The sequence below is a fragment of the Rhinoraja longicauda genome, chromosome 4 (assembly GCF_053455715.1).
Source record: "Rhinoraja longicauda isolate Sanriku21f chromosome 4, sRhiLon1.1, whole genome shotgun sequence".
In the NCBI taxonomy this organism is placed as follows: Eukaryota; Metazoa; Chordata; class Chondrichthyes; order Rajiformes; family Arhynchobatidae; genus Rhinoraja; species Rhinoraja longicauda.
The window spans coordinates 70,847,949-70,871,277 of NC_135956.1; the positions used below are offsets into that span (position 1 = coordinate 70,847,949).

Here is a 23,329-nt window from a genome sequence, read left to right on the forward strand (position 1 = left end):
TCTTCTGTTGGAAAAGTTTACATTGCCCAAAGTTCTGTTGGCTTTGCTACATTCTTATCATAGGTCATATTTAGGGTCCATTCTAACTAGAAATTTTGGATGTACAAAATCATGAGAGAATAGATCTGGTAGACGCACAGAGTCTCTTGTCCAGAGTAGGGGAATTGAGAGCCAGAGGACATAGGTTTAAGGTGAGGGGGGAAGGATTTTGTAAGAGCTTGAGGGGTGACTTATTCTCACCGAGGTTAGTGGATGTATGGAATGAGCTGCAGGAGGAGGTAATTGAGGTATCACAACGTTAAGAAACATTTGGGTAGGTACATGGATAGGATAGATTTTGAGGGACATAGGCCAAATGCAGGCAGGTGGGACTAGTGTAGATGGGACATGTTAATCGCTGTGGGCAAGTTGGACTGAAGGGCCTGTTTCCCACACTCTATGACTATAACAGGGAGATTCACTCTAATCCTGGATAGAGTGGATGTGGAGAGATATTTCCACTAGTGGAAGAGTCTAAGATGAGAGGGCAACACATCGGAGTAAAAGGATGTACATTTAGAAAGGAGACGTGGAGGAATTTCTATAGTTAGAGGGTGGTGAATCTGTGGAATTCATTGCCACAAACGGCTGTGGAGGCCAAGTCACTGGGTGTTTTTAAAGCGAAGATTAATAGATTCTTGATTTTTAAGGGTGTCAAATGTTATGGGCAGAAGACAAGAGAATGCGGTTGTGAGAAAAAGATAGATCTGCCATGATTGAATGGCAGAGTAGGCTCGATGGGCTGAATGGCCTACTTCTACTCCTATAACTTATGGGCATCCAATGTTTTCAACAGGGATGACCCTACATTGCACATTAAAGGCCAAGTATGATCTCCGTATGGCTATCAGATGCCAAGAAAGAATTCCAGAACAAACTAGAGGCTCAATTAAAATGCGGCACAGTGGCGCATCGGTAGAGTTGCTGCCTTACAGTGCCAGAAAACGGGGTTCGATCCTGACTACGGGTGCTTGCCTGTGCGGAGTTTTACGTTCTCCCCTTTCTCTGGGATCTCCGGTTTCCTCCTACACTCCAAAGATGTACAAGTTTGAAGGCTAATTGGCTTGGTATAATTGTAAATTGTCCCTAGTGTGTGTAGGATAGTGTACGTTTGCAGGGATCGCTGGTCGGCGCGGACTCAGTGGGCCAAAGGGCCAGTTTCCGCGTTGTATCTCTAAACTAAACTAAAATTTAGCAGAAACCAAGTGTGTGAGGTAGAGCCTGAATTCCATCAAGGGCACGAGAGGAAAATGGCCGGCCTGAATGAAGACCCTGGGTGGATTCTGAAACCATGTGCCGATCAAGTGGTCATAGTCTTTGTTGACTTCTTCAACCAGTCACTTCAATAGTCCACTGTCCCCATCTCCATCATTCCAGTCCCCAAGAATAGTTAAGTAATCTGCTTCAATAACTGCTGCCAAGTAACATCGACCATAATGACATGCTTTGAAAGATTGATAACACCCCATATCAGCGCCAATCACCCGGACATGTGCAATTTGGTAAAAAGAAAATGGATCTACGGTGGTGTGAACGGTCCATGATGTAATAATGTAATAATAAAATGACATTTTACTCTGAGGATGGTAGGTATATGGAACGAGATGCCAGAGACGGTAGTTGAGGCAGGTACAATAACAACATTTAAAAGACACTAGGACAGGTTCTTGGATAGGAAAGGTTTAGAGGGATATGGGACGAGCTTAGAAGGGACATCTTGGTCGGTATGGAAAGAGTTGGGCCGAAGGGCCTGTTTCTGTGCTGAATATGACTAATAAATTGGTTTAGAACAGGTAAATTGGTTTAGAACAGGTAATCAAGTGGGCCTAAAGAGAATGTCGATGGTGATATGTTACACCAAGGTATATTTTGGTCTTTAAATTATTTTTTGCATGCAATTTACAAAGTGCACAAAAGAGTTGCAATGTTTCTGGCACCGACAAAGTTAGAAAAAGTACTAATTTGTCATGTTGGTCCCTCTACGTTCTCGGTGATTATCCCCCCCCCACCACCCGCCGGGTTCCTCTTAGTTTCAGAACGAGGCATCCGGCAGGTAGGAGGGGGGGGGGTGGGTAATCATCGAGAACAGAGAGGAACCAACATGACTAATTAGTACATTTAGTCTTTCTGTATTGAGAGATTTTGTTCGATCAATCAGTAGTTTTTACTTTGGAATTCAGATGTCAATTACCGAGATCAGCAGAGAGGTTTGCATGGAGGATATTGCCACAGAGGCCAAGGAAGTGATAAACATTTTCAAAATGTTCCCAAATTCTTACATGGTAAGTAATTACTCTGCTGTTGTCAGCAACAGCTTAACGTGTGCAACAATAATTATGTGGTAAAGTATTGTAGTGTTGCTTCTCGGGGAGGGGGAGCAAAAGCGGAGCTGCGGGTTAACGAGGAGACAAGTAGAGATCCAAGTGAATTTGAGTGCAGGATGGAAGTTGGTGTCCCGATTGCCAAACACTTTAATTCCCCATCCCATTTCCACACTGACCTTTCTGTTCTAGGCCTCCTCCATTATCAGAGTGAGGCTAAATGCAAATTGGAGGAACAGCACCTCTTATTTTGCTTGGGCAGCTTACAGCCCAGTGGTATGAATATTGATTTATCTAAGCCCTGCAGCCCCTCTCTCTCCATCCCTCCCCCACCCAAGTTGTACCAGTTTCAAAGTCATCTGGTTGAGTGTAATTGTCTGCTCGTTTTCACCTAGCACACAGCTAACAAAGGCCTGTTTCCCTTATTATCCTTACTTTTTAACATATCTTTCATTCATTTGTTCTATATCTCTACATCATCGTCTATATCTCCTGTTTACCTTTCTCATGACTCAGTCTGAAGAAGGGTCTCGACCCAAAAATTCATCTATTCCTTTTATCCAGAGATGCTGTCTGACCCGCTGAGTTACTCCAGCATTTTTTGTCTATCTTTGGTTTTAACCAGCATCTGCAGTTCCTTCCTACACACGAAAAAGATCCATTATAACACTCCTCTGCATTTGCTTGAATGCTACTTGTAAATTCACCACTCTCAGGCTGCGAGTCGCTGTTGGGGATTGGAGGGATGTGTTGGCGGTGGGAAAAACCCAAACTTCAATATGGTCGAGCTGTGCACAAAACAATCGTACGTCCTAATACAATAAACCCTTGTTATTAAGACCTCTTTATAACGATTTCAGTTATAGTGGATTGACCCTTTAAGAATACAGGCTGCTAGTTACACGGAAGAGGCTATTGAAATTGACACGGCTTTGAAATTGACAAGGAATCGTTTTGATCAGCACTTAACTCTATTAAACAATGTAACAAACAGCCCTTAGTATATTTTAGCTTGCAGTGGTAAAATACATTTTTAGCTTTAGACTTTCGTGGTTCAGCACAGAAACAGGCCCTTCAGCCCACCGAGTCCGCACCGAACAACGATCCCCACGCACAAGTACTATCATACACACTAGGGACAATTTACAATTTTTACTGAAGACAATTAACCTACAAACCTGTACGTCTTTGGAGTGTGGGAGGAAACCGGGGCACCTGGAGAAAACCCACGGGATCACAGGGAGAACGTACAAACTCTGTACAGACTGCACCCATAGTCCGGATCGATCCCAGGGTCTTTGGTGCTGTAAGGCAGTAAATCTACTGCTGTGTCACTACACTGGGCAGGTTAGTGTCTTTGGAAGGAGAAACTGAGTTAACGATGGTAATCAATAGTCGGCGTGGACTCGATGGGCCTGTTTCCAAGCTCTGTCTCTAAATTCTCAAAAATATCCAATCATGTTCGGCATACACAGTGAAATTCTTTGTTTTTTGCATACAATACACAAAGTGTGCAAAGGTCACTACGTTTCTGGCGCTGACAAAGTTACAAAAAGTACTCATTAGAGTTTTGTTCGTCCCCCTACATTCTCGTCGATACCACCCCCGCCGAGTCTCTCTTTGTTCTCAGCGGCTCCCCCGCCTCTCCCCATCCCCATACCTGGTCTCTCAGTTTTCGGCAGACAACCCCCCCACCCCCCCCCCCCCCCCCCCCATCTTAGTTTCAAAAAGTTGTAAAACTTTCTAGACTTTTAGCCTTTTTGTATTGAGAAAGATTTTTTTTCTATCAATCACTAGTTTTTACTTTGAAATTCAGATGTCAATCGTCGAGATCAGCAGAGAGGTTTGCATGGGGGATATTGCCACAGAACCCAAGGATGTGATCAAAAACATTTTCAAAATGTTCCCAAATTCTTATATGGTAAGTAATTACTCTGTTCTTGTCAGCAACATCTTAACGCATGTAACAATAATTATGTTGTAAAGTATTGTATTACAGAAGCAGTACCAATCATAACATGAGATATTAGGACACATTGCTGGATTTGTTGTACATTTTTGTATTTATTGATACTGTATGTATACTGTTTACTCTGACCTTATGATCAAGAGATTTAATTGTGCCTGAGTGTAGACAACAATAAACTAATCGGAATCTGAATAGAAGGTAGGTTTTAAAGAGCTCTTAAAGAAATGGAGAGGCTTGCAGTAGAAATTCCAGATTCTGGGCTCTTGGCACAGCTGATGATATGTCGAGCAATCAGGATTGATAAAGAAAGGTTAGGCACAAAATAATGAATCCAGCTGCTTGGTGGAAATTCTAAATTAAGTGGAGTCGATGGAGCCACCATCGACTCCACGTCAAAAAGGCCCAACAGAGGATGTACTTCCTGCGGCAACTGAGGAAACACAATCTGCCACAGGCAATGATGGTCCATTTCTATACTGCTATCATTGAGTCCGTCCTCACCTTCTCCATCATGGTCTGGTTTGGCTCAGCCACCAAGCACGACATCCGGAGGCTGCAACGGATCGTTCGCACAGCTGAGAAGGTTGTTGGCTGCAACCTTCCCCCCCCCATTGACGAACTGTACACTGCAAGGGCCAGGAAGTGAGCGGGCAAGATCATCTCTGACCCCTCTCACCCTGGCCACAAACTCTTCGAAGCACTTCCCTCTGGAAGGCGACTCTGGACTGTCAAAGCAGCCACAGCCAGACATAAAAACAGCTTTTTTTCCACGAGTGATAGTTCTACTCAATAACCAAAGTCTGTAGTCTCTTTTTTGCTCTGGTTTATTTTCACCCACATGTTTAGACCGTAATGGCGTATCCTTATTGTTTTGATGTGTTTATGCTTTATTCTGTACTTAGCATCCTTGGCAGGAGAAACTGAGTTAACAATGGTAATTGATGGTCAGCGTGGACTCGATGGGCCAAAGGGCCTGTTTCCTACACTGAAAAATTTCTAATGATGTACGGCATACAGGATGTGGGCCTAAAGGCTAATTTCTGTTCTGTATAGTTCTATGATCAAATGGTTTGAGCATTTATCAGCTTCAGGAATACAAGTGCAAGCGAGAAGAACTTAGGGTCGAGTTGGGAAAAGGAAAGTTTTGTCTTTAACGTTTATTTTATTTCATTGCAGCCAGAGACTTTGCTCAACACCGTGCTGCAGAAATCAATGCCATGTTAAAAGCAGTAGTGCACAAATCTAACTCCCAGTTTCTGCAGTCCTTGCCACCACACTTGCGCAGAAGAGCAATGAGCAACAACGTTAAACGTCTCCCACGAAGGCTTCGGGAAATTGCAAAGAAAGAGGTAAATTTATTACAAATGAATCAAAGTTATTAGTGCTGGGAATGGTCGTCTGCTTGGGGTGAAAAAATAAATAAATTATTTGGTTTGTTGGTTGCTTGTGAGTTGGGGTGAATTTTAAGGGTGGAAGGCAGACCTATTTGGATGCATCGCTTTTATCTGCAACTGTAAAAGAGGTTGCAACTTCTTAAATTCTTAGTCATAGAAGCAGAATTAGGCTACTCTGCCATTCAATAATGGCTGATCTATCTTCCCGTCTCATTCTCCTGCCTTTTCTGCATAACCTCTGACACCTGTACTAATCAAGAATCTGTCAATCTCTGCCTTCAAATACCCAATGACTTGGCCACCACAGACATCTGTGGCTGGGGCTCTGGAACTCCGGCCCGACTGGAGCCGGCAGATCTGTTCTCGTAGCCGACCTCCGAGGCCGAATTTGCTGGCTGGTATCTCAGTCCCTGGGTGGACTGGACGGACTGTTCCGGTACCATTGGACTCCTCTCGGAGGCCGTGGCCACTGTTGGTCCGGCAAAACACATAATCCAGAAAGTCTCTGGAACCAAGGGTGCCGGAAAATCGGTGGTGGACCTGTATTGGTATTTTAGCATCTTTTAAATTATCTTTTTAAAAGATTTTGAGTTTGGATTATAATTAGTGTTGGTGTTGTTGATAGTGAAGAGAATGGTCTTGGGCCACAGAACAACATTGATTAGTCGATGAATCATCAGAACATAAGAGACAATGGGCCAAACGCTCGTAAATAGGATCAGTAAAGATGAGTACTTTGGTTCGGTTTGTGTATTTTCACATGCATAAAGATACAGTTAAAAGCTTGTTCTGCATGCTATGCAAATTCAGAGGAGCTCAAAGATGAAGAACTGGGAAAGGAAAGCATGTTTTAGTTTCGTTTTGAGATGCAGCACAGAAACTGGCCCTTCGGCCCACCAGGTCAGTGCCGACCAGTGATCCCTGTACACTGGCACTATCCTACACCAGGGACAATTTACAATCTTTACTGAAACCAATTAACTGACAAACCTGCATGTCATTGGAGTGATGGAGGAAACCGGAGCACCCGAGGAAACCCACGTGGTTACGGGGAGAACATACAAACTCCGTGCAGACAGCACCCGTAGTCAGGATCGAATCCGGGTCTCTCTCATTGTCAGGCAGCAACTCTACCGTTGCATCACTGTGCTGCCCTAAGGTTGAAATGAAAACAAATTAATGTATAGTTAGGATTTCAATACTTTTGAGAGCATATTACATTTGAACATCAGTCAAGTCATACTACACATGAGCACCATAGATCCTCTTGATGAACAACATGAACATTGTGGGCCATGGGTCCATTTTGTGCTGCATCACTCCTTGCCTATAATGGACTCTGTAAATTCCTCGTACGTTGCAAAACATACTTGGCTAATAAAGTATGATTATTATGTACACCCATTTTATAAGTTAAATTGCAACTGGTGGGAATGTCGCTCTAAAGTAAACTGTTCAAAAGTTGATGAAACAGATGTTTGTAAAGTTTCACACAGATGGTGGTGGGTACATGGAACAAGCTACCGGAGGAGGTAGTTAAGGCAGGTATTTCATAAGTTCATAAGTTATAAGAGCTGAATTACGCCATTCGGCCCATGAGGTCTACTCCGCCATTCAATCATGGCTGATCTATCTTTCCCTTTCAACCCCATTCTCCTGCATTCTCAAGAACACAAGAAAATAGGAGCAGGAGTAGGCCAACCGGCCCCTCGAGCCCACTCCGCCATTCAATACGATCATGGCTGATCCTACCCCAACCCCCTTCCCACTATCGCCCTTCTTCCCACCCAAAAGAACCGTGTGATCTCCTGGGAGAGGCGAAAAAACGGATAAAAACCCAGGCCAATTTGGGAAAAAGATCCGGGAAATTCCTCTCCGACCCCAAGCTATGCAATCAAAACTTGTCCAGGAGATTACTCAGGTCTTACTATACTAACAATAGCTCATGTCCACTTCCCTGCCCGCTCCCCGTAACCCCTAATTCCCTTGTCTATTAAAAAACAATCTATTTCCGTTTTAAATTTATTTAATGTTTCTGCTTCCACAGCTCCCTGAGGCAGCGAATTCCACAGACTAACCACCCTCTGAGTGAAGAAGTTTCTCCTCATCTCAGTTTTAAAAGAGCCCCCTCTTATTCTAAGACTATGCCCCCGAGTTCTGGTCTCCCCGATCATCGGAAACATCTTTAGCGCATCCACCCGATCAAGGCCCCTCACGATCTTATACGTTTCAATAAGATCGCCTCTCATTCTTCTGAACTCCAATGAGAAAAGTCCCAACCTACTTAACCTTTCCTCGTATGTCAACCCCCTCATCCCTGGAATTAACCGTGTAAACCTCTGCACTGCCTCCAGAGCAAGTACATCCTTTCTTAAATATGGACACCAAACCTGCACACAGTATTCCAAATGCGGTCTTACCAATACTGTATACAGCTGCAGCAACACCTCCCTACTTTTATACTCTATCCCCCTGGCAATAAAGGCTAAGACTCCATTGGCCTTCCTAATCACTTGCTGCACCTGCATACTAACTTTTTGTGATTCCTGTACTAGTACCCCCAGGTCCCTTTGCATTGTATTACCACGCAGCTCCTCCCCATTTAGAAAATAACTTGCTTTATGATTTATTTTCTCCAAAATGCATAACTTCACATTTATCAGTATTAAATTTCATCTGCCAAGTCGCTGCCCACTCTCCTAGCTTATCTATATCCTTTTGCAGGCTTTTTCTATCCTCCTCACTCCCTGCTTTTCCTCCCATTTTTGTGTCATCTGCGAACTTGGATATATTACACTTGGTCCCCTCCTCTAAGTCATTTATATAAATTGTAAACAGCTGGGGTCCCAGCACCAACCCCTGCGGAACCCCACTAGTCACCGATTGCCATCCCGAGTATGATCCATTTATCCCAACTCTCTGCTTCCTATTTGAAAGCCAATCTTCTACCCATGCTAATATATTACCCCTAATCCCATGATTTTTTATCTTAAGTAATAGTCCCCATAATCCCTGACACCCGTACTAATCAAGAATCTGTCAATCTCCGCCTTAAAAAATATCCATTGACTTGACTTCCACAGCCTTCTGTAGCAATGAATTCCACAGATTCACCACCCTCTGACTAAAGAAATTCCTCCTCATCTCCTTTCTAAAGATCCGTCCTTTATTTTGAGGCTATGGATTCTGGTCCTAGACTCTCCCACTCGTGGGAACATCCTCTCCACTTCCATTCTATCCAGGCTTTTCACTATTCGATAAGTTTCAATGAGTTTTTTGGACGAAATTTAGTCACCCACAGTCCAACAATAAAAGCAATAAAATAAGCAAATTACACAACCCCAACCAACACACAAAAAAAGAAACATCCATCAGAGTGAGTCTCCTCCAGTCCCCTCCTCACTGTGATGGAAGGCCAGAATGTCATCTTTCTAAACATAATTTAAAAGACATTTGGATTGGTACATGGACAGGAAAAGTTAAGAGGGATATGGGCCAAATGTGGGCAGGTGGAACGAGTGTAGATGGGGCAGCTTGGTCGGCGTGCCTGAGGGTTTATTTCTCTGCTGTGACTCTTAAGTTGAAAATGGCCTAAATGAACAACTTACTGACCAGAGACTTCTTACAGATGGAAAAAATCGCCCATTTGAAGAAAGAACAATCAAAAAGCAAGTCTCGCAAAGCCCGGCGACGACATGGAAATTTGTTGCAGGAATTTAACCGAAGACAAAGGAAAAACATCTGGCTGGAAACACACATATGGCACGCAAAAAGATTCCATATGGTCAAGAAATGGGGATACTGTTTGGCTGACAAACCAACCGCTAAAAGTTACAGAGCCTGCTACCGTGCCATGGTGCAGAAGTGCCTACTTCAGGTACCTTTTCATGTTCATGAATTTTAGGAGCAGAATTAGGCCATTCGGCCCATCAAGTCTTCACCACCATTCAATGGTTAAATGGTGCTCTATTTGTCACATGTGCAACTGTGCAGTGAAATTATTTTTGCATATTGACATTTGCAGGCATTTGACATGTTTTGGTACCATTTTCAAAGTCCAAAGTCTGGTCTGCCCGCATGCTCAGTCTACTGGAGCAGTTCCTGATCCAGGTCAGCCCCAGGCTCCTGCAGGTGCTCCCTCCATCGCCTTCGAGCGGATCAGCCAGTGAACCGACGTCCCTCTCTCCTTGCCTGGCCATCTTTGTGTCCAGGTCTTGATCTTGCAGCCAACCTTGATGGCGCTGGAGGGATTACCCCGGTTCACCTTCCTCCCCGCCTTTGTTCCTCGTGTCCGACCTCTGCAGTGGCTCCCGGTACCGGGGTCCGCCGAGCCTTCGGGCGGGTTCTGGGCGGACACCACAGCCGCGGCAACTCGGGAAGGTCTTGCTTGTCTTCTCCACCACTAATAATATACCACACACATTGCTACCTGTTTAAAGCTTCATCTGCTGAGAGCTTTGGTTCAGCGTTTTACTTATTTTCCTGAACACTTTAAATCAAAGGAAGGTTTTCCCAGTGAAAGGGGGGTTGGTGAGTTTTTGTTCAATCTTGAACCAGTGACAGTGTTGCAAAGTTCACTGTTCAATGTCTTAATTGGAAAGTCTGGACAATGTCATAATTTATTTCTTCATGCTTCTCAACTGTGCCTAATCCGTTAATCATTGTGATTTTTACATAATTTATATAATCCAGCAATGGCCTTGAACACTTTAGAATATAGAAGGCCGACTGCACAAGATTGATTCATTTAGTAATCGCTCCCAACATAGAGTATTATAATTCATTTACTTTGTTTTGATAGGTCTATGAACCATGTTTAGTTCTGCTCCACAAAGATTATATTTTATTGAAGACGGCAGCTGGAGATTGTCTGCTGGTGTTTAGTCCAAAGAAAATACTACGCTGCCTGAGATCAAATGCAATTATTTATTTTTAAAAACATGCTGTTTCCAATCTGATAATCGGAATAATTTGCTATCATGTACTTTGATTCAATTAAGTCAGAAATTTTGTCCAAAAAATGTAGTCAGTGATTTAATTTTTTAATATAATGAAACTCTGTTTTTAGTTCAGTTTACAGATACAGTTTGGTTTAGAGAAACAATGCGGAACCCGCCCTTCGGCGCACTGAGTCTGCGCCGACCAGTGATCCCCACACACTAACATTATCCTACATAAGGGGACAATTTACAATTATACCAAGCCAATTAATCTACAAATCTGTATGTCTTTTGGAGTGTGGGAGGAAACCAGAGCACCCGGAAAAACCCACGCAGGTCACGGGGAGAACGTACAAACTCCATAGTCCGGATCAAACCCAGTTCTCTGGCGCTGTAAGGCAGCAACCCTACTGCTGCGCCACCATGCCGCCTATGTGGGTAGTGGATTCAGCATGGAAGCTTCGGCCTACCGAGTCTATGTCGACCATTGATCGCCGGTTCACACGAGCTCTATGTTATTCACTACCTCAACCACTCTTGACACACTAGGGACAATTTGCAGAGGCCAATTAACCTACAAAACTGCACATCTTTGGGTTAGTCATACAGCGTGGGCCCTTCGGCCCAACTTGCCCACACCAACCAACATGCCCCATCTACACTCGTCCCACTTGCCTGCTTTTATCCCATGTCCCTCTAAACCTATCCAATCCATGTACCTGTCTAAATGTTACTTAAATATTGCGATGTGGGAGCAAACTGGAGCATCCGGAGGAAACCCCCGCGGTCACTGGCAGAACGTGCAACCTTCACACAGACAGCGTCTGAGGTCAGGGTTGAACCCGGGTCTCTGCGTCGTGAGGTAGCAGCTCCCCCAGCTGCGCCACTGTGGCGCACAATACTACAATTTGTCGATACTCCAGATCTCTACTCTTTTATCCATGTATATTTTTTATAAGAATAAGCATTTGACTGGTAAACACGTTGCTACTTGTTTAAAGCTTCAGAGCTTTGGTTCAGCTTTTCCCTTATTTTCCTTATTTTTAGTATTGTCTGACTTGCTGGGCATGTTCCAAACCTTGCCACTAACACCACAAAAAGATGATTAATATGTTTTAACTGCCCCTTAACTATCAGATTAGTTATCCTTTTTCAACCTATTGGAGGAATTGTAGAAACAAAAAAGTGCAGATGCTGGTTTATACCAAAGATAGACACAAAGTGCTAGAGTAACTCAGAGGATCAGGCAGCATCTCTGGAGTCAAAGGAATAGGTGATGTTTCAGGTTGAGACCATTCTCCTTCGACGACTCCTGTTGTGGAAGAAGGGTCTCAACACGAAACATCCCCTATTCCTTTTCTCCAGAGATGCTGCCAGACCCGCTGAGTTGCTCCAGCATTTGTGTCGATCTTCAGAGGAATTTGTTGTTCCGCTACCAAAAAATAATTTAGAACTAAGGAGAGTACAGCACAAGAGTGGGCCTTTAAGTCCACAATGTCTGTCAAACATGATGCCAAGGCCAACTCTGCCTGCACATAATCTATATCCCACCATTCCCTGCATTTCTATAAGCCTATCCAAAAGTCTCTTAAAATGCCACTATGGTATCTGTCTCAAACACCACCCCTGATAGCACACACCGCCCTTTGTGCAAAAAATAGTTGTTCCACGCGACTCCTTTAAATTTTGCCCCTCTCCTCCTTAAAGCTATGCCTTCTAGTATCTGATTTTTCCATCCTAGGAAAAAAGTCCTGACTGTCTATACTCTCTATGCCTCTCATAACTTTATATACCTCTATCAGGACTCCTCACAACCTTCGGCATTCCAGAGAAAACAATGACGGTCCAATTTCTTCCTGTAGCTGATAGCCCCTAATCCAGTCATCATTTTGGTAAACCACCTCTGCACACTTTCAAAAGCTTCCTCATCCTTCCTCTAATGGGGCGACCTGAACTGCGCGCAATACTCCAAATGTGGCCAAAACAAAGTCCTATAGAGCTGCATGATTTTCTTCTTATAGTTAATGTCATGGCCTCTGAAAGCAAGCGTACAATACACCTTCTTTACAACTTTATCGACTGGTTTTGCCACCTTCCGGGAGTTATGGACTTGGACCTCTGAACATCAGTGCCGTTAACGGTCATGTCCGAAATTGTTTATTTTTCCTTTACATTTGACTTCCATAAGTGCAACATCTCACAACTCCTTAAATTAAACTCCATCTACCATTTTCCTGCCCATTTCGGTAGCTGATCTATTTCCCGTTGTATACTTTGACAGCCTTCCTCACACAGAAACATAGGTGCAGGAGTAGGCCATTCGGCCCTTCGAGCCAGCACCGACCGCCATTCAATACGATCACGGCTGATCATCTAAAATCAGTACCCCGTTCTGCTTTTTCCCCATATCCCTTGATTCCTTTACCCTAAGAGCTAAATCTAACTCTTGAAAACATCCAGTGAATTGGCCTCCACAGTCCACACCCCTAGATGACCCAATCTTGGTGTCATCTGCAAACTTACTAACCAACCCGTCCACATTTATGTTCAAGTCATTTATATCTATCGCAAACAGTGGAGGTCCCAGCACAGATCCCTGCGGAACTCCGCTGGTCACTGACCTCCAGCCTGAAGATTGTCCTTCCACCACCACTCTCTGCTTTCTATCAGTAAGCCAGTTCTGAATCCAGACAATTAAATCACTATTAATCTCAAGCACCTTAATCTTCTGGATCAGCCTGGTGTGGTGGACTTTATCAAATGTCTTACTAAAATCCACACAGCCTCCTCAAAAAAACTCGATCAAGTTTGTAAGACGCTGCTGTTTTTCTCTTTGGATACAGTCTGAAGAAAAATCCTGACCCAAAATGTTACCTGTCCATTTCCCTCCACACATGATGCTTGACTCGCTGTGTTTTGAAAGATTTTTTAGAAGTTAAAAATTACTTCTAAAATTAGAAAAATTGACTTCTTGGACAAACTCTCTTATGTAATTGAATCATAGTATATGATTACAAATGATCTAGATAATCTGACTGCATTAAATTAAAAAAATCCCTTTGGTCTCACTGACAAAGCGTTCCAGACCTGGCATTTTAATTGTTTGTTTCCACAGATGCAGTTTGACCTGCTGTGTTTCCGGTATTTTTATTTAAGTGTTTTTATATATTTGTCTCTCAGGATTTGTCGTATTATTGCTGTTTGGAGCTGAGTGGCACACAGGAGAATCTCTTGAAGGCCCTTGCCCCTTTGAGTAGCCGAGAAGCAGGTATTTTCATCACTTGTTAAAAAAATCAAACCATCTTTCCCTTTCATTCTATGGTTTCTTCAGTTTTCGATATGATGCAGTTAACTTCCAGAATTCTTGATACAGCTGCCTACAGACCCGTTGAGTTACTCCAGTATTTTGTGTCTATCTTTGGTATAAACCAGCATCCAAAGTGCTTTTTATTACAGCTGTTAACAGATGCACTTTTTGCTATGTGCTGGGTAGCACCAGGGTTTATTGTAGCTGCGGACGTCTTTGGAAGCCTGGTTAAAGATGGGGAATAATCCTATCAATATTAACCCAATCCGCACAGTTTCCTGGTAATAAGGATCTAGTTTTTTTTGTACTTGTTTATTGTTCTTTTGTTTGCCACAACTGATTTGAGGTTTAGCGAAGTACAATGAAAAGCTTGATTTTGTATGCTATCCAATCAAATTAGATATACCATAAGTAAATACAACCATCAACCTCAGTAGATACAATAAGTAGAGCAAAGGGGAAGATACAGAGTGCAGAATATAGTTCTCAGCATTGTTCCATAGATGAGGTCCAATGGGGTAGAGGTGATTCAGACAGTCCCCTAGCTTATGGAAGGTCCCTTTAAAAGCCTGATAACAGAGGTCAAGAAGCTGTTCCTCAGTCTACTTTTTAAGGTTCTGTACCTTCCACTGGGAGTAGCGAGAAGAAGGAACGACCAGGGTGAGACAATTTTTTTTATTGTGTTGGCTGTTTTCCGAGGCAGTGTGAAGTGTGGATGGAGTCAATGGTGGAGCAACCTTATCACTCCTTGCCCTCCCAGCTCAGAAGCATTAACCTTAAACTAAGAAGCGTGGTCCCCAAGGCTGATGGGTCTACTTCTATTGACTGCCTTTTTCACCCCATCCCCAGCTCCACATCTACCATTGAGAACTTGTCGGCCATCTAACTACTTGCAACTGTGTACCTCCACTCCATTCCTCTCCAGTAATGCCCCTACTGTTGCCTCCTGCCCCACTTCCCATTTTAGTTTAATTTACAGCATGGAAATAGGCCCTTCGGCCCACCAAGTACACACTGACCAATGAACACCCGTACAATTAGTTCTATCCTACACACGAGGGACAATTTACAGAAGCCAATTAAGCTACAAACCTGTACATCTATGGAATGTTGGAGGAAACTGAAGCACCCGGAGAAAACCTACGCGGTCACACAGAGAACGTACAAACTCCGTACAGACAGCACCCATAGTCAAGATTGAACCCATTTCTCTGGCGCTGCAAGGCAGTAACTCTACCGCTGCGTCACTGTGCCGCTCCATTTTATCTAAACTGTCAAGCGTTTTGACTCCTTGTATAGAATATCACAACATCAAAAATAGACACAAAATGCTGGAGTAACTCTGGATCAGGCAGCATCTCTGGAGAAAAGGATAGGGTGACTTTTTGGGTCGAGATCCTTCTTCAAACTGAAAGTCAGGGGAGAGAGTACAAAGAACACATGAATGGAAGGTTTGCAAAAGGACAAATCAAAACCAGCATCAATGATTGAGGAAAGGTAGAGCCCACAATGGTCCATTGGTGGCTGTGGAGAAGGTGAAGAGTGAAACTAAGCAGGAAGACTAGGATGGGGGTGGGACGGTGAGAGAGGAAATGCAAGGGCTACTTGAAGATAGAGAAATGAATACTCACACTGCTGGGTTGTAAGCTACACATCACAACATCAAGATCATTTAACAATTGTTTATAAAAAATAAATAAGCTTGTGATTTTATTTTCTGGCTTGTTTCTCCATTGTACGTTCAACTTGTGCTTGTTTTAAACGGTCTCATGAATATCCATCCTACTAATCCTTGTGGTGCTGCAGGTACAACGTTTGCCTCTGTGGATTGCCTATCTGGGAAGCATCAAGGAGCATTGGTGCTTTATAAGGCCGAGCAATATCCCGAGAAGCCACTGGGTCCTATTGTGTTCTTGTGGCGACCCAAAGCAGAGCCAGAAAACCAGTCTGAAAACAGGCAGCTTTGGATTTGGGCACATCCAGCACTTAAAACGGTAACTAATTCCCATTTGGATAGTTTATCAGGTAGAGATTGGTATTGGTTTATTATTGTCACATGTACAGAGGTACCGTGAAATACTTTGTTTTATATTTATAACATGTTAACAGGTGACTTTGACAAAATTAAATTAGTAACCAGTCAATTTGACTTTAATTGATTGCTGGAATGTTGAAGAATATCATATACTGAAAACTATTAGATATAAGAATAAAGGAAGCAGCAGGAGGAGTAGATCATACATTGAAGACACAAAAACCTGCAGATGTTGGTCTACAAATAAAAGACACAACGTGCTGGACTAACTCAGCAGGTCAGGCAGCATCTCTAGAGAACATGGATTGGTGACGTTTCGGATTGATACTCTTCCTCCGACTGATTATGGTGGGGTGGGGAGAAAACTGGAAGAGAAGTAGCGGCAGGACAAAGCCTGTCAAGTGATAGGTGGACACAGGTCAGACAAAAGAGAAGAGCAGGATTTGCACCATGTGGAAAGTTATAAAGAACTAAGAACATAGTACAGCACAAGAACAGTCCCTTCAGCCCACAATGCCTGTGCAGTACATGATGCCAAGCCCATCACTTACCTACCTGTACATAACCCATATCCCTCTATTCCCTGCATATTCATATACCTATCCAAAAGCCTCTTAAATGCCACTGGAAACAAAGGATAAAAAGGATAAAGATTAAAGATTCCCCCCAGTACGGATGGTTAGATAAGATACCCATCAGTCTGAAGAAGGGTCTCGACCCAAAACGTCACCCATTCCTTCTCTCCTGAGATGCTGCCTGACCTGCTGAGTTACTCCAGCATTTTGTGAATAAATACCTCTGGTTAGATAAGATACCTATCAAACTGGGATTACTTTAAGATTTGGGATTACTTTAAGTTTTGAATTGAGCTCTGCTCTGGAATAGCCCCGTATAGGCTTATTTGCCAGTGGATCTGTGACAGCCTTGGTGGAAGATGGAAAAAAAAATGAAGGAGATGCTCGAGTCTAATACACAAGTATCAAGAAATACTCGAAAGGTATAGAAGTGTGAAAACGCACACCGCCAGATTCAGGGGAAAAAAATTTGCCCAGCTGTTATCAGGCAACTGAACTGCCCAACCAACAACTAGAGAGCAGTCCTGTGCTATATCTACCTCATTGGAAACCCTCGGACTATCTTTGATCGAACTTTACTAGACTTTATCTTGCACTAAACTTTATTCATGTTATTCCCTTTGTCATGTATTTGTACACTGTGGATAGCTAGATTGTAATCATGTGTTGTCTTTCCGCTGACTGGTTAGCACGCAACGCAAGCTTTTCACTGTACTTTGGTACACATGACATAAACTAAGCTCAAATTCAAACTCAAACTCTCTGCAGGTAGAGAAAAAGTTAATGTTTTAAGGATTTCCAGCATCTGCAGTTTTTTTTAAACTTTTCGTGAATAATTTGTCTAAATTTTCTTCTAACGAGAATGATTCTGCTGGATCTCAAATATGGATGGTACATTTTTCCATGCATGTATTCGTACTGTGAACTATGAACTCGACTATGAACTGGTAACTTATTTGTGGATCTGAACTTAATTTGCTGGCAACCCATGCATTCTGCATTTCTTAATGTATTTTGTATACTTTTTAGGAGGTATTAATCGAGCTCCAGTTGGCCTGTCAATGTTCAGATGCTCCTTTACCTGAACCAGCGCCTAGTGAATGCAGTGCTTCAGCACCGGGAAGAGCTGGCTCGAAAAGAAAAATGCAGGATCAAGTTGGAGAGGAAGTCATACCCAAGAAAAAAATCATAGGCAATAGTACCAGAGATCCTTTGAAACCAGTGTCTTGGACATCTTTAACAACTGGTATTGTAATAGAGTGAGTAGGTGCAGAAATCTGTATGTTAATGACTGGATGGGATCACTGATATGATCTGAACTGAAACACAGCTGACTATGGTTCAATGGCTCTTATTATTTTCACATGTGCCAAGGTATCGTGAAATGTCCAATTGAAAGATCTTATACTTCCAGTTTCATTTTTACTTATACATACTTCTATTTTTCTGAGTTCTTCATTTGGATTTCCCACATGTGTTGTGACTTTGATTAGTTATCTACTTTATGAAAGATTATTCCAATTAGGGTTTGAGTAATTTTTTTATGTAGGAGTTTTAAATTTTTATTTTTAGTATTCAAGGTCGGGGATTTTCAGCTGTCATTCAAAATACATTAACCCTTGGACTATAAACCACAGAACTAAAATTGCAAGCAATAACAAGTTAAGTTAAGACTTCAAAAGGAAGCAAAGTGCTGGAGCAACTCAAAAGTGCTGGATCACTGAAGAACATGGATGGGTGATATTCTGGGTCTTGACCTACTCCGGGACTTTGTGTTTTTTTGTGTATTAACCAACATCTGCAGTTCTTTGTTTGTGCTGGTTAATACTTCACTTTAAATATTTAATCGAAGTTTGCATTTTTATTTTATTTTAGTTTATTTTAGTTTAGCGGAACCAGGCTCTTTGGCCCACCGAGTCTGTGCCAACAAGCCATCTCCGCACACTTACCCTATCCCTTGCACACCAGGTAAAATTTACAATTATACCTAGCCAATTAATCTACAAACCTGTACGTCTTTGGAGTGCATGAAGAAACTGGAGAAAACCGACGGAGGTCATGGGGAGAATGTACAAACTTCACCTAGGCAGCACCCGTAGTCAGGATCGAACCCAGATCTCTGGCACTGTAAGGCAGCAACTCTACCGCTGCGCCACCATGCTGCAACCGTTCATTTATTTTCAATTACAAATACTTTTAGTCTCATTGTTCAATAATAATATAAATGCAATTTATTATTTGCTTTTCTCTCATAAGTGATGCTTTTGAGAGCTTTATAGTATCAATGTTTACATGTACGTGATTTGCTCTATTTAATGGAGAAATTGTGCATTATCTCCAGAGATCTGACGATGGAAATTCTGAGGTATCGATTGGTCGGTCCCCTGTCTCACTCTGTGATATTTGAAGTTTTGCAACCTGCTGTTGTCTTGGAAGTAAGTCTTTGAAATATTGAGTTATGATATCAGAATCTCCAGAAGTGATATTGAGCATTAATTGTCATTGCGTATTTAATGTGGAGCTGCATTTCATTGATTGTGCACAGGTAAACATGCAAATAAATGCTGCCATTCATTTGTGGCTCAGATATTGTGCATTCCTATGTTAGCTGTGTCAGTTTTTGAGATCATAAGATCATGTAAGACAAGAGCAGAATAAGACCATTTGGCCCATCGAGTTCCTCCGCCATTCGATCATGGCTGATCCATTCTTCGGCCTTCTCCCGTTACCTTTGATGTCCTTATTAATCAGAACATTAAGCTCCACTTTAAAAATAGCTCGTGACTTGGCATCCACGGCCGTCAGTGTCAATGAATTCCCCAGATTCACCACCCTCTGGCTAAAGAAATTCCTCCTCATCTCCATTCTGAAGGTACATCCTTTTATTCTGAGGCTGTGCCCTCTGGTCCTCGCCTCTCCCACTTTCCCACTGAGATGTGGCCTGTATCCTGACCTGTGCATTGAAAATATGCTTAGGATGGTAACAACTTGTTCTACAGGTCAGCATAGTGGTGCAGCTATTAGAGATGCTGCCTCACAATCCTTACTGAGTTTCCTATTATCTCTTTAATGATCAGTTGTCAAATATTGTTTTGTAATGTTCTAGTTTAGTTTAGAGATATGACATGAAAACAGGTTCTTTGGCCCACCAAGTCCATGCCGATCGTCAGTCATCCATTCACACTAGTTCTAAGTTTGTCATCATTCCCTACACACTGAGGGCAATTTAAGTTGCAAACCTGCACATCTTTGGAGGAAACCGGAGCACCTGGAGGAAACCCACTATGGTCACGGAGCAAACGTGCAAACTCCACACAGATAGTATAGTTTAGAGATACAACGCGGAAACAGGCCCTTCGGCTCACCGAGTCCCCGCTGACCAGTGATCCCAGCACACTAACACTATCCTACACACACTAGGGACAATTTGCAATTATACCAAGACAATTATTCTATAAACCGGTACATCTTTGGAGTGTAGGAAGAGACCAGAGATCCCGGAGAAAACCCACGCAGGTCACGGGGAGAACGAACAAACTCTGTACAGACAGCACTGGTAGTCAGGATCCAACCAGGTGATTCAACCTAGTCATGGTGAAATATTATTTTGGGACTATTTCTGAAATGGCTTGTTATTCCGCCGCAACTTGCTGTGCTTGTGTTACATTTTTTTTGTTTCCCTTTCTAACATGAAACTGTCTTGGATCTGTCTGTAGGATTCTGAAGCGACAGGAGAAGCGATGGAAGCAAGTGAAGTGCCTTGCTGGTGGTCACGGTATTGCGGGAAATCCGAGGATGTGGACCTTCATCATCGTCAGGGGGGTTTCCTACAGTTACTTTCTGGTGGGTTACTTGGAGCATGGAACTCCAAGCCAGTAGCAGTTGTGTGAATCAGGCAGTGATAAATTTAGGTCTGAATTTGTCCTTGAGTCTAGTGTGCACCCTTCTTGCTAATTTGACATTAGAACTAGAATATCTGATTCTTGGCTTTTCTATTGACTTATGCCAAGAATCGATTCTTGGCAGTATTTATTGAGTACTATGTTGAGAAATTTGTTGTGCTGCTACAATTAAGAATTATAAGAAGTCACGTGTGAGGCCACACGCAAATTGGAGGAACAGCACTGCGTATTTCACTTGAGCAGTTTACAGCACAGCAGTATGAACATTTGTTTCTCTAATTTCAAGTAAACCTTTGCATTCCCTCCCCTCTACCCCTCCCCCATCCTAGTTGTCCTACCGGTTCCACCGTTCAAATCCTTGTATCCCTGTCGTTATCAGATCTTCCCCAGCCAACAAGGGGCCATTGTGGCCTCCACCCGTCCTGAGGTCACCTGTTGCCGGTCCTGATTTGTTCTGGCTTTTTCTCACCTCCAGTTTTTTTTGTCTCTCGTAAGAATTTCATTGTTCCGTTTTGGTGCATATGTCAATTAAACACTCTTGGCTCTTGACTTGTCGTAAAAGTTGTTAGGTTGCAGTTTAGAACAAAAAGAAACATTATAAGATTACTAAAGGACATGAAGTGCTGGAGCAACTTTCTTGCCTCCAATTCGATTTTTACTTTTCTTCCCATCCTGGCAGATTAGTTTAAACCCACTCCAACAGCATAACAAACCAAAGTGCTGGAATAACAAAAATGGGGCAGCACAATGGCACCGCAGTAGGTGGATCCTGATCTCGGGTAATGTCTGTATGGTGTTTGTATGTTCTCCCTGTGACCTTGTGGATTTTCTCAGGCTGTTCCAGTTACCTCCCACACTCCAAAGATGCGCAGGTTTGTAGGTTAATTGGCTTTGGTAAAGATTGTAAATTGTTCCTAGTGTGTCAGATAGTGCTTGTGTATGAGGTAATCGCTGGTCGGCGCGGACTCGCTGGGCCAAAGGGCCTTGTTTGTTGTGTTTTTCTTGTTGGTGTGTAAAATCACTTGTTTATATATTCTTGTGGTGTTCTGTTTATAGGAGGCTACTGATAACAGCCATCAGTAAAGAAACAAGTACTATTCTGTTAAAATAATTTAGCATGATCCTCTATTGATTTGTCAAATTTCTTGTACCTTAGCTTTTCCGTTATAGTCTTGGGGATGGTTTCCTGCCACTGTCTTCTGTAAGGTACTTCATGCCAGTAACTAGTGTTTCCACCATTTTGTGTTCTTTTGTTTTTAAGGTATTGCTTCACCAGCAGAAATCTCAGCAGGGTCAGTACTTGGACTTACTGTGAGGGATCCTCGACTAAACATACCTGAAAGCAGGACCCCAGTGCTGCCTGACCCATCAGCGTTTAAAGGTAGCACCCATGGTAACACTGCAGAACAAAACTCAATTTCAGTTCATTTTATTGTCACGTTTACTGAGGTACAGTGAAAAGCTTTTGTTGCATGCTATCCAGTCAGCGGAAAGACAATACATGATTACAATCGAGCCATTCACAGTGTAGAGATACATGATAAAGGGAATAACGTGAATAATGTTTAGTTTAAGATAAAGTCTAGTAAAGTTCGATCAAAGATAGTCCGTGGGATTTAAGGGATTAAAAAGAGTGGAGTGATTATAATGCGTGATTGCAGATCCACTTCTGTGACTAGCACACAAAGAGCTGCCCGAGTTGGGCACCATAAACTCGAGACATACAGCATGTTTTTCAATCATTACAGGATCGTGGGGTCCAAGTCAATAATTCCCTGACAGTAGCAACACCAGTAGATAGAGTGGTGAAGAAGACATATGGTATGCTTGCTTTCATAGGACATTGAGAATAAGAATCAGGAAGTCATGATGCAACTCTTTAGGACTCTGGTCAGGCCGCATTAGGAGAATTGCGTGCAGTTCAGGTCATCCTATTACTGGAAGGATGTGGAAGATTTGGAGAGGGTGCCGAGGTTTACCAGAATGCTGCCTGGATGAGTGGGTATTAGCTACAGGGAGAGGTTGGACGGACTTGGATTATTTCCTTACGGTGCCAAGTGGTCTATTTATGCTCCTGGTTCTGAAGCCTGACTCCCCTCCGTTCACTGTGTTTCACCTGAGATTTTTCTCACAGAGGGTGGTGGGTATGTGGAACGAGCTGCCATAGGAGGTTATTGAGGCAGGCACTAGAACAACATTTAAAAGACATTTGAACAAATACATGGATAGTAAAGGTTTAAGGGGATATATGCCAAATATGGGCAGGTTGGACTAGTGTAGATAGGGCATATTGGTCAACATGGGCATTGGGCCGAAGAGCCTGTTGATTCTGTTAATAGCAGTCATATAGCATGGAAACAGTCCCTTTGGTTCAACTTGCCCACACCGACCGACATGTCCCCTCTAAACTTGCCTGCGTTTGGCCCCTATCCCTCGAAACATATCCTATCCATGTACCTGTCTAAACATTTCTTAAACATTGCAATAGTACATGCATGAAATTAATTCCCTGTTGAGAGAATCTTAAAGAGAGCTCAGATTTAAATAGGGTTCTTTTGAATTTGGAAGATCTTAGACTTGAAACAATATGTTCAAGATTTCTAACAATGGGTTGGATTTATTTTGATCAGTTATTTAATGTGAATAGTTTATTCAAGCTTGGAAGTTGTGCAAATGTAGGGTTTGGTTAGATGTTGAGCAAGTCTTTCCACAGCGACCTGTGGTATAGCCTGCTGGCTCGGGAACCAACTGCTAGTTTGCAGTTTTCCATCAAGGGAAAGCAAGATGTTTGTGGCTGCAGTGAAGCACAATGTACAAGAGGTAGGTATTGGGCTTTGCACAGTTTCA

General features: G+C 42.7%; 1 protein-coding gene across 2 annotated transcripts in view; it reads left to right on the forward strand.

Moving 5' to 3' along the window:
* pop1 (POP1 homolog, ribonuclease P/MRP subunit) overlaps window positions 1-23,329 on the forward strand; it is a 37,196-nt gene that overhangs the window by 3,151 nt on the left and 10,716 nt on the right. For both annotated transcript variants that reach the window (XM_078398034.1, XM_078398036.1), the window contains exons 4-13: window positions 2,220-2,321; window positions 4,177-4,281; window positions 5,506-5,678; window positions 9,352-9,600; window positions 13,844-13,931; window positions 15,777-15,964; window positions 17,610-17,839; window positions 18,922-19,015; window positions 20,297-20,423; window positions 21,744-21,863. In XM_078398034.1, coding sequence (XP_078254160.1) covers window positions 2,220-2,321; window positions 4,177-4,281; window positions 5,506-5,678; window positions 9,352-9,600; window positions 13,844-13,931; window positions 15,777-15,964; window positions 17,610-17,839; window positions 18,922-19,015; window positions 20,297-20,423; window positions 21,744-21,863 — 1,476 coding nt within the window. The remainder of the gene's footprint in view (window positions 1-2,219; window positions 2,322-4,176; window positions 4,282-5,505; window positions 5,679-9,351; window positions 9,601-13,843; window positions 13,932-15,776; window positions 15,965-17,609; window positions 17,840-18,921; window positions 19,016-20,296; window positions 20,424-21,743; window positions 21,864-23,329) is intronic.